Here is a 13,454-nt window from a genome sequence, read left to right on the forward strand (position 1 = left end):
ACATTTATAGAGCACCTACTACATACTAGATCATAGCCTGAGTACCACCCAAGAATACTAAAAGATCACAATCTCTACTCCTTATTTCCAAGAAGTTGTAATTTTAGTATCAGAGGCAAGACAAATACTCAAAGGATACTGAAAAACAAAAGTGACATACAAATGTACAAATTAACTGAATAAGGCAAAGAGAAAGAATGTATATGTGCCCAGTGAAGTCCCTGGAAAATGTGTATTTAGAACATTGTTTAGACAGACAATAAATGATTGCGAAGATAAAAAACACCAAGCATAGGGGAGCCTGGGTGGTCAGGGGGGCAACCAACGCTTGGTTTTGGCTCAAGTCATGATCTCAGGGTCATGAGATCAAGCTCTGTGTTGGGGTTTACACTCAGCATGGAGTCTGCCTGAGACTCTCTCTCCCTCTCCCTTTGCCCCTTCCCCCTGCTCACACTCTCTCTCTAATAAATACATAAATAAATAAATAATCTTTTTAAAAAAAGAAAAGAAACACCAAGTATAGGACATCCTTGGAAAATCAACTGAGACTCTTAGGTTCATTTTAAATACTACCAAAATCCCAACCGTTTACAAAAGGCAGAGTTTATAAAGGAAGGTAGTAATAGATGTTAAAGTGGTTATAAATCTCTTTAATTTTATTTCTTAATATGGTTATCAAGACTCTTTCCTTTTCTTGTTGTCGCTATCTCTAATATCACCTTTGCTCTAATTTTCTCCACCAGGGTTAGGAACTGGCTGTACCAAAACCAAAATGAGCATTTTCAATACACCGACCTCTATAAGACATAAAAGTTACATCAACAAAAGCAAGGCCACATGGTAGAGACAAAATAACAAAAGGGAAGTATAAATACTGCCCATTAATAAATAAGGGGATGTATAGTTTGTAAAAGCCAGAGATCATGATGGAGGGCACACATCCCCCTCCATATGGTAGGGGGTTTTGAGTGGGTAAAGCTCACAGATTCTGTCATGGCTAGTCTTATATTCATGGTGATTTGTTCTCGGAGCCACGTTCCTCTTGTTTCAAATTGCAAACACAGTCCTTCAGTCCACATTAGATGCTTTGGTTGCTATGCTGCTTATTTTCTAATCCATTACAATCATAGTAACGTGAGTCAATGCAGACTCAATCTCCTCCTCCAAGATGGGGCCCCTGTGTTACTCTCAAAATATCCCTAGGCAGGGTGTCTGGGTGGCTCAGAGGGTTAAGCCACTGCCTTCAGCTTAGGTCATGATCTCAGGGTCCTGGATTGAGTCCCACATCGGGCTCTCTGCTCAGCAGGGAGCCTGCTTCCCTTCCTTTCTCTCTGCCTGCCTCTCTACCTACTTGTGATCTCTCTGTGTCAAATAAATAAATAAAATCTTAAAAAAAAAATCCCTAGGCAGCTCTGAGATACAAAATCTTCACTCAATTTCTTGTTCCTCTCATTTTAATCCATTCAAAACTCCTCTGATAAAAGAGCCACTGCCAGACCTGCAACACTTTAGTCTTACTTTGGGGAAATGAAATTGATTTTCTTCATTTTCACACACGAGGATCCCTGGGTAACAATACTGTGTCCAGCCATACCCATAATAAAAAAAATTTCGGTGACATTCTTTACTGTACCAGAACGCTGAAAGGTTTTGTGGAGTTCCTTGATGGAGGTAAGAATTCAGCCTGATGCTGTTAGAGTGTAAGTTTACTAAGTATAATATAAGGGTGTCTTCTGACCAAGAGACTAAGTGCCGTGGGACAACCCCATCTGCTCCAAATCAGCCACAGTGGGAGGTCAGCTGGGGTCATAGATGAGGGTGGGAACAGGAGGGGGTAAAGAGGCCAGACCCACACTGTCCCTGGTTTACACCCACCATACACCTTTTCTTCTCCTCTTGCCACACTGGTCTAGATGAACCAATCATTCTCTGCCTTTGCTCTTTTGACTTTAAGATAAGAAATACCCGAGGGCAATTTCCAAGGGGAAAATTACAACAGGAAAAACAAAACAAAAACAAAAAAAGAAAACAGCAAAATTCCAGGCCCCTCTAACTATCTTTCCCCTCCCAAATTCATTAATTGTATAGGTTTTATAGAATTTCAGAAAGTTTAAAAGATGGTTTAAACCTTCTGAAATTCTATAAAACCTATATAATTATAGGTGTATATATATATATATATGTATATATATATATATGCACACAGAACAGGAGCTCACCAACAATTTTTAAGAACAACCTTCCATGGGGCCACAATGCATAACAACAATGAAAGCTCCCTCTGTTTGAAGGGAGGCTGCGAGCCTGGAGCCCCAGCAGCTCAACCTCCCCTGCCCCAAAACCAACCCATTAGATACACTTGTTCTGTCAAGCTCTGCTGATAAGCACTGACCTAGAAAAAGAACACAGATATTCAGAATGTGCACACTAACATCCAAGAATCTCCTCCTGGCCCTGAGGACTACCAGGGAAGTCTCCAGAAATATCTCCCACAGCTTTTGTGGGAAGAACACAGCCCCTAACAATCACTCTGCTTTCAGTGTCTAGCATGGAGCTTAAAGAGCATCTTCACTTCTCCTGTGCTCTCTATCCCTACTTGTTCATGGCAGGTCTCCGGCAAACGTATGGCACAAAACACTGGATAAACAGTTCCACATTATACTCTAGAATTAAGATGCTTTGTTTTCATATTTTCCCTAAGGTTTTTAGTTGGGATGCATTTGGTAGCTGATAACCAAAAAAGTCGTCTTCTTTAAGACAAAAAAAATATACAGCCCATTTCTCAAGGTTCACATTTCCTTAAATAAAACATCACAATCATTAATTAGCCATGAGAACTAACCTGCAGACACGGGCTGGAAAATACAACTTTTGCCAAGAACGACATAGATACTGCGAATGGTCAATCACTCTAATCCAATCAAGTTCATCCATTGACACTTCAATGAAGTATGAGTAAGACCTGTGAATCAAAAGGAAAAACGCAGAAAAAAGTACCATATTAAAATAATAAAACCAAGTCATACTTTAATAAAATGTTAAAAGATACCAAAAAATACACAGTTTGCTAATTGCATTTTCTGCATAACAATCAAATTATTATCAGAACTTCCTGTATAACAGTCAAATCCTGATAATAATTAAATCTATGTAGACCCACTATCGTAGCATGCACCACAATGCACTGAACTTCTCTCTCTGCACTTTTGTATGCCTTATTGGATTGCAAGCTGCTTAAGAAGAAGGAGCATGGGGGCGCCTGGGTGGCTCAGTGGGTTAAGCCGCTGCCTTCGGCTCAGGTCATGATCTCAGGGTCCTGGGATCGAGTCCCGCATCGGGCTCTCTGTTCAGCAGGGAGCCTGCTTCCTCCTCTCTCTCTCTGCCTGCCTCTCTGCCTACTTGTAATCTCTCTGTCAAATAAATAAATAAAATCTTAAAAAAAAAAAAAAAAAAGAAGAAGGAGCATGACATATTTATCTTCATCTGTTCAGGACCTAGTACCCTGTTTGCCACATATCCAGCATGCAAGATAATTGTTCCTTTCCAAACGGAGCCAGGATGCCTTGCTCCTGCTGTATTAGCAGATTAATAAAGCCATGACAGAGAGAGGACACAAAATCGAGGAGTCGGAGGTGTGCCTTCTCCTTCTACCTTTCCTAGTCTGGGTGTCCAGCCCTATTCCCTCAGGATAGCCAACTCAGAACGGTCCCCCAGGAAGGCCAGCTTATCTCCTGCTCCCTCTCAGTCTCCCACCATCCCACACAAATATGTGGCCTGAAGAAAAATAAATGACATGGTGTAGAGATAATATGTGTTTCTTTTGGGTACAACATAGAATTTGGGAGCTAATAATATGGCAGTAATGAAAATAGCCCATCATCCTCCCTTAAGTCCGCTATGCTGGACCATTAGATGCTGGTCCCATAGTGCACAAATCTATATTCCCCTGTCATAAGCCAAATTTAAATTTGAGATGCAGTTATTACTTGTACTGTAATATCAACAGGAACAATCTCAGAAGATTTAGGTGACCATAAATGTCAGCCTGCAACCAACAGTTGTGACCAGAAAAGGTCAGCTTATTTTGTGTCATCCCCTCATTTTCTGCTGTCCCCTCACTCCCATTCATTTTATCGCTCAGTCTCAAACTGGTTATAACCTTTTATTGAACCTCTCTGGGTTATCAGTAAGGCAGGATATAATTTTACAACACATGTCAGAATCTTTTGGGCTTAAGATTCTGAATTTTTCACCTTTGCTTAGAATGATAACAACTTCTGTGAAGAAAGAACTGCTACGTGGTTAAGTCCCCTGTGAATGTAATGCACGCTTTAAAACAAAGTGGCCTATAAATATTTAACATCATGGAAACGATAACTACTTTCAGTCTGAAACATACTAACCTTTTCTTTTGTTATTGTTATACTAATTTCACTATTAATTAAATGAATGAATATATGTAAAACTTTGAGAACAGTACCTACACCACATAAAAGTAATGAAAGTGCTATATAATTATTGTTATACCATTATTATTAACCCAGAGACTCTTGGAAATGATATGTGAATTAGCTCCATTTTGCCAATTAAACATTATATTATATCCAATAAGATACATATCAGAAAAAATATATATATATTTTTTAAGATTTTATTTATTTATTTGAGAGACGGACAGAGATAGAGAGCATGAGAGGGGAGAAGATCAGAGAGAGAAGCAGACTCCCCATGGAGCTGGGAGCCCGAGGCAGGACTCGATCCCAGAACTCTGGGACCAAGACCTAAACCGAAGGCGGTTGCTTAACCAACTGAGCCACCCAGGCGCCCATCAGGAAATATATTCTTAATAAAGAGAAACAGATAAAGACAACCTGGGGACCTTGAACACCTGTGCCTCTGAGAAATGCTGACTCTCACTTCATGAAGATTCCCTTGTATTTGGTTCAAAGGGCCTAAAAGGCCCAAGTGGCGGCCATCGGTGCTAACAGAAATGAATTACCATGCAAGGGTATCATCACCATTACTACTAAGTCCTCCATGCCCAGACTCAAAGAGGCATGAGTAGGGCCTAAAAGACTATACCAGTTTCGGGGCACCTGGGTGGCTCGGTGGGTTAAAGCCTCTGCCTTCAGCTCAGGTCATGATCCCAGGGTCCTGGGATCGAGCCCTGCATCGGGCTCTCTGCTCAGCAGGGAGCCTGCTTCCTCCTCTCTCTCTGCCTGCTTCTCTGCCTACTTGTGATCTCTGTCTGTCAAATAAATAAATAAAAATCTTTAAAAAAAAAAAAAAGACTATACCAGTTTCTGGGTATGTAGGGTTTAGGTTAACGATGGGCAGTGATGAGAGAAACAGTTCTTGGTCACCCAACTGCTCTGGTACTTCTTAGCATCACGGATGAGCCCTAGAAACTACGGTGGGTGAAAAGTGTCAGAGGTGCCCCAAGAAAGGCAGAATCTTGAAGGCACTACAAAGTGGGTGGGTTCCGAGGCTGGAGCCCACCAAATATTTTTCACAAACTTCCTTTATTTTGAGGATGATTATTTATCTACCCACTAAAAAACAATTTTTTTCTTCATCCATAGGATAAAATGCATTTAAAAAGTCATAATATTCGAAAAAAAATCAAGTAAATAAAAAATGCTAACCCAGAAGGCAGAATACCAAACAACTATAAACAATAGTAGAGCAATATTTTATTGAGAGAAATTTTTTTTTTTTAGATTTTTACTTATTTACTTGAGAGAGAGAGAGAGAGAGCACATGTGCACGCGTGCACGAGAGTGGGGAGGGTCAGAGGGAGATGGAGACTCCCTGCTGAGCAGGGAGCCTGAAATGGGACTGGATCCTGGGACTCCAGGATCACGACCTGAGCAGAAAACAGTTACTAGCCATACCAAGGCGCCACACCAAGGCATCCCTAGAGGAATATTTAAAGAGCAAAATGTTCATAATGTATGAATTACAAAGTGAGGTTAGCCTTTACACATTTCATCTTTATTTTGTAAAACTATGTGTTTTCTGTTTTGTGTATGTGTATGTGTGGGTAACTAGTCAAATATATACAAAGTTAGATAGATAAATACTAGTTAGACATATACTTGTTAGATATATACAAAGATTACTAATGGCCAGTGAGATTACTAACAATTTCTATTTTCTCCTTTGTGCTTTTCTATATTTTCTACATTTTCCATGATAAACACTATTCATTACTTTTATAAGCAGAAAAAAAGTAAAAAACATTTTTTTAAAAGGAATATAGCCTTTAACTCTTCCCTCAGAGCTAAACTTTAAGAGAAATAGCAAAACGATCCAAAGGAAATAAACCACCAAATCTGTAAAACCAAAATTAGGTCAAGTCAATCAAACATAATGTCACTTTCTGTCCATGTCATACTAATCACTCACCGGCTATCTCGGTCCCACAGGAGTATCCGTATGTGATTGATGATAGATGGTTGACCTAGCTTAATCTCAATGCCAGAACGGCAGTCATCATCAATTGGGTGCCTAGAAAATCCATGATCCAAATCGTAGTTTTGAGTATCGCCGTCTAATAAGGCAGACTTCAGCTCCCCTTTTACAACCTGGGCTCCATACTTCATGGTTGCAATATTTTCTTCTGGGACTACAGTTAAAAACAGAAAAAGCAAGGTCAATGGTTACTTAGTAAATTATTCTATACTGTGAGAAAAAGGACAAAATCCCAGCATTCTAGTTGATTCTACTATATGTATTTCATTTAAAAATGTCTCTGATAGAGGATGTGGAATGTCTGTGAGGATTAAGATACCATCCACAGTTTAAATTTAATGACACCACCAAAGCCACAGAGTGCCTGAGAGTAATGTTACTGAGAAAAAGCTGGTAATACTAGGGGGAAAAAAAAAAGCCATGTACTAGGACAAACAAATCAGCTCTGAGTTCACTCTATTAGCAGCTTTATTTTTTTTTAAGATCTTATTTATTTATTTGACAGAGAGAAAGAGAGAGCACAAGTAAGCAGAGCGGCAGACAGAGGGAGAGAAAGAAGCAGGCTCTCCACTGAGCAAGGAGCCTGATGTGGGGCTCGATCCCAGGACTTGGGAGTCATGACCCGAGTGAAAGGCAGCTGCTTAACCGACTAAGCCACCGAGGCGCCCCGATTAGTAGCTTCAATTTAATATCTACTAGACAAAACTGGCATATAAGATGACCTGTACCCGCCATCTGGACTGACCGCAACATATAAAAGCAAAACAGACAGACCAGATATCTGATTAAACAACAGAAGACACATTCCAATATAGCAGAGCTGCTGGACATGGACTATACGCGGACATGCTAAAGTAATTAATCTAGCGAAAAAACAATAATATATGTAAAAGAAGGTGTATATTTACTTCAATTGAGCATTTTAAAAATGAAAATTCAGGGGCACCTAGGCGGCTCAGTCGTTAAGTGTCTGCCTTTGGCCCAGGTCATGATCCCAGAGTCCTGGAATTGAGCCCCACATCGGGCTCCCTGCTCAGCGGGAAGCCTGCTTCTCCCTCTCCCATTCTCCCTGCTTGTGTTCCCTCTCTCGCTCTCTCTCTGTCAAATAAATAAATAAAATCTTTAAAAAAAAAAAAAAAAAAAAAGAAAATTCAGCCAGTCATCAAAATTAGTATTACATAATTAATATATATACAATATAATTAAAATAAATAATAATTATTATATATAAATATAATTATATATAAGTAAAATATAATACAATAATTATTTATAATATATATTTATTATAAATATTATAATATATAAACATTTTATATATTATATAATTCTGTATTTGTTATAAATATTTTATTTATATATTATAATATTTATAATACATAATAATTATATATTATACAAAAATAATAATTAACAATATATGATATACTTATATAAATAATGAAATAATAAATAAATAATAAAAATAAATAAATAATAATAATTAACATATATATACAATATAATAGTTATATAATTAACCCCTTCCCCTCTTCCACACTGTAAGTGTCAGTTGTTTCTGGAACTCTGAAGTTCTCTATGCAAAGCTTGCCTCACAGATCTACAGCCTGCCCTCTAGGTTCCAACGTTCTAAGTGACACTCTCCATGGAGAGACAGGAGGCAGCAAAAACAAGCAGTGAAGAGCTTGAGCTTCAGATCAGAGTTCAAACAGTGATCATGCCTCTAACCAGGCCAACCACTTTGGGGAAGTTATCCTCTCTGAACCTCAGTCTCTTAAGAGGGCAATACCTAGTCCGGGGTGTTTTGTTTATTTGTTGGAAGGATTAAATGAGATGCACACAGTAAGCTCTCAAAAAGTTATCAGAATTATTATGAAGCATATACTAAACAACACACAATAAGAGAACTAAGCAAGTTTACAGACTATAAATAAATGCTGAATTCTCACAGCACATACACATCTTGGCTATGTGATTTAAATAGGGGAAGTGTAAGCTATAATTAGGCTCTTAGGGAAAGGGAGTAAATAATTCATCACTGCATATTTCTTCAAAAATGTGGGTGTTTTGGGGTTTTTTTTTTGAAAAATGTGGGTTTTAATAAAAACATTTTCAAGGATGCCTGAGTGGCTCAGTCGTTAAGTGTCTGACTCCAGCTTTTAGCTCAGGTCATGATCTCAGGATTGTGAGATTGAGCCCCACGTCAGGCTCCTCGCTGGGCATGGAGCCTGCTTAGGATTCTCTCTCACTCTCTCCCCCTTCCGCCCCCCTGATCACACACACTTTCTGTCTCTTACAAAAGAAAAAATTAATTGAAAACATTTTTTGGATGCAGCCAGGTAAAGAGAATGATTCCAAAAGATGACAATAAATGCAGCTGACAAATGGGGGCTGGGGTAGGTCTATTTAACTCACAAAAGGGTAAGGCAACTCAGAAAAAAAAAAAAAATGAAACCTAGTCATGTTCAACCTCTTTTGTGCTTATGTGATACAGGTTTATAACTTCCTGAGTTCTATTAGTTCATGGTACTCATACATATTCTTCATTATGCATTTCTCATTTATTTAACAAACCTTATTAATTCATTTGACTCACTCCTCACAACCCTTTGAGTGAAATACTATTACATGTCCATTTCACAGATGGGGAAGTAGGTGCAGAGAAAGGATGGATGGACCTTGGTGCCTACGGTCACATAGCCAGTCAGTAACAGAGCTGTGATTAGAACCCAGCAGTCTGCCTCCAGGAGCCCTGTCTGGCACCTCCATCATAAGGGTTTTGGAAGAGAAGACCATATTTACTCCTCTCCCTCTAATCCCCTCCCTAAAAGGTCTCCTGAGACTCAGAGGGAAAAAACGGAGTCTGATACAGTGTAAAAACAGAGTTGGATTTAAAGTGAGAAGACCTAAGTCTGAGACCCTGGCTTTACCGCATACTGCCTCTGCCTGAGGCCACTCAGTCTCTGAATCTGCATCTGTTTTCTCATCTGCAAATAATACTGTTTCCAACCCACCCTCTGTGTTACTGTAAAGATCAGACTACAGAAAATAACATGCTACAATGTCCTGGAAATATAAAACATTCAGTTAAAAAACACTTATGGAGGATTCAATCTGTATCAGGTACCGCGGGAATACCTCAGAGAATGAGACAGATGGACCCTGCCCTCCTGATGTCTCCAATCTAGAGATGAAGCACTTCATAAAGCAAGCAAACAGGAACTCCCAACTGATACTTTATAGTGTCAGTAATATGCAACCCTTGGTAAAAAGAGATCTCTGTTCCCTTGCTGCTCGGTATAAAATGTGAGGGTCTAAAGTCTGTCACTGCTGACCACTGGAACCACCTCCACCAGTTCTGACACCACTAGTCAAGACCACACCAAAAAAGGGGGAACTCAAGCTTTCAGACTTATAAAGTGCTGCTAACCTTTGATTTTCTCTAAACATAAGCTTTTTCATCTCTAAAATTTAGCAGGCTTGGAAGAACACACAGGCACAGGGATTTCAAGTGAGTGTAACTGAAAGTTTAAAATGGAAATAAATTGCTACCCCAAGTCTAAAGTCTTCTTTTGAAGTTTATTTCAAGAGCACTTGAGAACTTTTCTAACTATTCTTGATACAGATTCCCCCAAAAGTATCTTTTACTTTAAAATGGGAAACACTCACACAAGTGGAAATTCTCTCATAGTGACTATAATCTGAGTATCTCGTGGGATAAAAAAACAACTCCAAGTATTTGTGCGTATGTGTGTAGCGCACACACATGCATGTACAAAACCTATAGTTAAATTTAAGAAGAATTTAAGGAAAAAAGTGATCATGAGAAAATTCAAGTCATAATAAAATAACTCAAACCATAAATATTCTTACTGCCTGTATTGGGACTCAGAGAAAAAGAGCTCAGAAAAAAAGAGCTCTCAAAAAATATAGGGTGTTAGGGATTAAGCAACCAAGCAGATAACCAACTTTTCTTTGCATTTGTAATTTTGGATGAATTTTACAAATATGAAAAAAAAATTAAGCTCTAAAGTTCCATAGTTAGGCAGAAACAAGCCATTATTTGAAAGAAAAGCTACAGAGAAATGGAGTAGGACCGGCCGCTAGCAACACAGTGCCAAAATCTGATGCCAGGTTAGTTACCTTGTGTTTTCCTTTGATTGCATTATGTTTTTAATCATCCTATGTTGAACTTTCTATTACATCGAGGCTGAGACAGTTGTCCACTCCTGATGGGTCCTTTGGAGCCACACCTCGTTATCTGCCCACTGCCATCTCTTTACCTACTTCTGCACCCCAAATCACCTTGTACTCCTCAATCTGACTTCCCTGGAAGATGTGTGGCTCGGCCCATCCAACAAGTGTAGCATTACAAAGGGCTTTCTTGACAAACCCTGTCTTCCCTAACTCTTCCCATTATCTCCACTCTCTGCAGGCCTCCTTTCCACATTTGACAGTACTCGTGCTCAAACATGCCAAACACAAAACACCAACAGAAAATAACCCAGGCAGGAGACTCTGTCGGAGAGCACTGGCCTTGTGAGTCAGATCAGCACTTTGGTTCCAGCTCAGGCTTCGATTCCACTCAGTAACTTTAGGCGAGTTACTTATAAAGATCACAGAATAAAAGCTTCTAAGAGCTGAATGGGACTTCATCCTATATATTTAAAGAAAAAAAAAATTTCTAAGCTGCCTTCTGTGTGCCGGACTATGCTGGACTCACCCTCCAGCAGCTCATCATCTCATACAGACAAGTGTGTATCAAACATAAAACGCCTCCACAGAGGAATGCTCAGGAGGGATTCTTTGTGAACCCCCTAGTTTACTGACAAAGATACTATCAACTATAGCTGGGAGGAGAAATAACATATATGTCAAAGAGTTTTAAAAATATTAAAGTTTCAGGGGTGCCTGCGTGCCTCAGTGGGTTGAGCAGCTGACTCTTGGTTTTGGGTCAGGTCAGCCCCACATCAGGCTCCATGCTCAGCGGGGAGTCTGCTTGAGACTCTCTCTCTCTCCCTCTGCTTCTCCCCCTGCTTGTACTCTCTCTGTGTGTGTGTCTCTCTCAAATAAATAAATAACATCTTAAAAAAAAAGAAACCTTGAGAATGGAAGCTGTGATATGCTCCCTGCTATAAACATGAAGAAACAATATTGTCCTCTTTCCCAGAGTCTAAAATCTGAGACACACAAAGCAAAGTATAACTCAGCCTGAACAGAAAAAGCACTAACTTTCAAGGCAGAAAACCTCCAAAGTTAAGATAAAACTAAGCATTAAGGGACCAGCAAGTTGTTCAAATACCTACGGAAAAAAAATAATTTCATTAAAGTTAATTCCTTCCCCCATGTGTGTGTACAAAACTACTCAAAACCACCTTCCCAGAAAGACTAACCATCACTGGTGAGTTAAAACATCCTTTGGATCCCTTTTTTTTTTTTTTAAGGGGGGAAAAATTGTAATTTGGTTAAAATCCTCAGGATATGCAGCTCTAAGAGTTGAACCTTCCAGTAACCAATAATAATAAACTCAAAGAAAAAGCATTAATATCTGTGGTGTCCCTAATCCAGAACAGAACCTCTCCACAGTTCATGAAAAGTCCCAAAGACACAGAAGCCACACACAGGAGATAACAAAGAAATAAAACAAATTTGGTCAACAGTTTCAAAATAAGCAAAACTACCTCTCCCGGAACAATCCAGGAAGACTTCTGAAATTTCAGACGAAGTATTCCTAACAGAGAAGAAATGTGATAAAAGAAAATAATGGTATATCTGGATAACATTTACTTAGAGAATAACTAATGTATCTTTTTAGGAGCTGACAGGAAAGTGCTCTGCATCCTTAGTTGATATTATGGATTTTACTACCCACATAGTTAAAAAGTCAGAAAACCAGCCTACTATTTAATCATTTCTCAAGTTCAGAAGTGAGATAAAAGATTCTCAGACATTTATATAATCTCTTCCTTGAGATCCCACTGGATTATGCCAATATGAATAATTTAACATTTATGAGTAATAATTACAGTGAATATGTCATTCCAGAACTGAGTGTGCCTCAGCTGGTTGAGTACTCCCTTTCATGGTAATCTCCTGGCTTTATTATAACCCAGGTCTGACCCCTCCAGTGACCAGCTGGTCAATTCTAAGCTACCATTAACTAAATGAAGTTTCCAAAGCACCTCCTCACTCCTGAAAAAATGTCCCAAGCTTATTCCTACAATGAATCCAGTTGTAGAGCCCTATCAACACCTCAAATCAAAGATAGGGCAGGAATGGAGAAAAAGAAACTTATATGAGCAGATCTGACAATGAGGATTCAGAAATTCCAAAATTCTATTACTCATCTTATTACCTCCCCCACTTCCATCCTCCCACCTAGGACCACTCTTTAGCACCTCCAATCTCTTCCCAGACCTCTCCTGAGCTATTCCCTCTAGCTGCCATACTATTTCTCTACTGCCTTTCACTCCAGTTCACACTGGATGGTCAACATATTGTATTCGCTGTCGTTTCAAACCCATGCCTAATTCCCCATTTGGGATGTACAACTTACATCCCAAAGTTTTCTCTCAATCCTCATTCTTCTGACTTCCCAGCACCATTAAATACCAGTGACTATCCTCTCTGCATAAAAAAGTTCTCTTCTCTGCTGGCTTCTATAACCCTACCCCGTTTTTTCTCTACCTCTCTAATTCTTCTTTCTCTAGCCTCAGGCCCCTGTCTACAGGTTTTCTCCAAATCTCAGACTCTGAGCTTTATTTCCTTCTCTACACTCTAGTCCAGGACTCAACTCTTTATTCACCAGCTCTGATTGCTTCCTAAATGCCAGTAACATGCTTCCACTGCTACTCCTATGTGTTTATTCATCAAATGTTTGCTATATGCTATATGCCATCTTAAATGTTGAGGATACAAAGATCAACAAACCTTACAAAGATCATCTCTGCCTTCAAGGATCAAAGATAAGTTAACAAAAA

At 39.2% G+C, this 13,454-nt stretch overlaps 1 protein-coding gene across 4 annotated transcripts in view; it reads right to left on the reverse strand.

Moving 5' to 3' along the window:
• Positions 1–13,454, reverse strand: part of BTBD9 (BTB domain containing 9) — a 411,793-nt gene that overhangs the window by 349,613 nt on the left and 48,726 nt on the right. For all 4 annotated transcript variants that reach the window (XM_032339814.1, XM_032339815.1, XM_032339817.1 and 1 more), the window contains exons 5-6: positions 6,409–6,628; positions 2,843–2,962 (exon numbers count right to left, since the gene is read on the reverse strand). In XM_032339814.1, the coding sequence (XP_032195705.1) occupies positions 2,843–2,962; positions 6,409–6,628 (340 nt within the window). The remainder of the gene's footprint in view (positions 1–2,842; positions 2,963–6,408; positions 6,629–13,454) is intronic.

Source organism: Mustela erminea, chromosome 4 (genome assembly GCF_009829155.1).
Source record: "Mustela erminea isolate mMusErm1 chromosome 4, mMusErm1.Pri, whole genome shotgun sequence".
Taxonomy (NCBI): domain Eukaryota; kingdom Metazoa; phylum Chordata; class Mammalia; order Carnivora; family Mustelidae; genus Mustela; species Mustela erminea.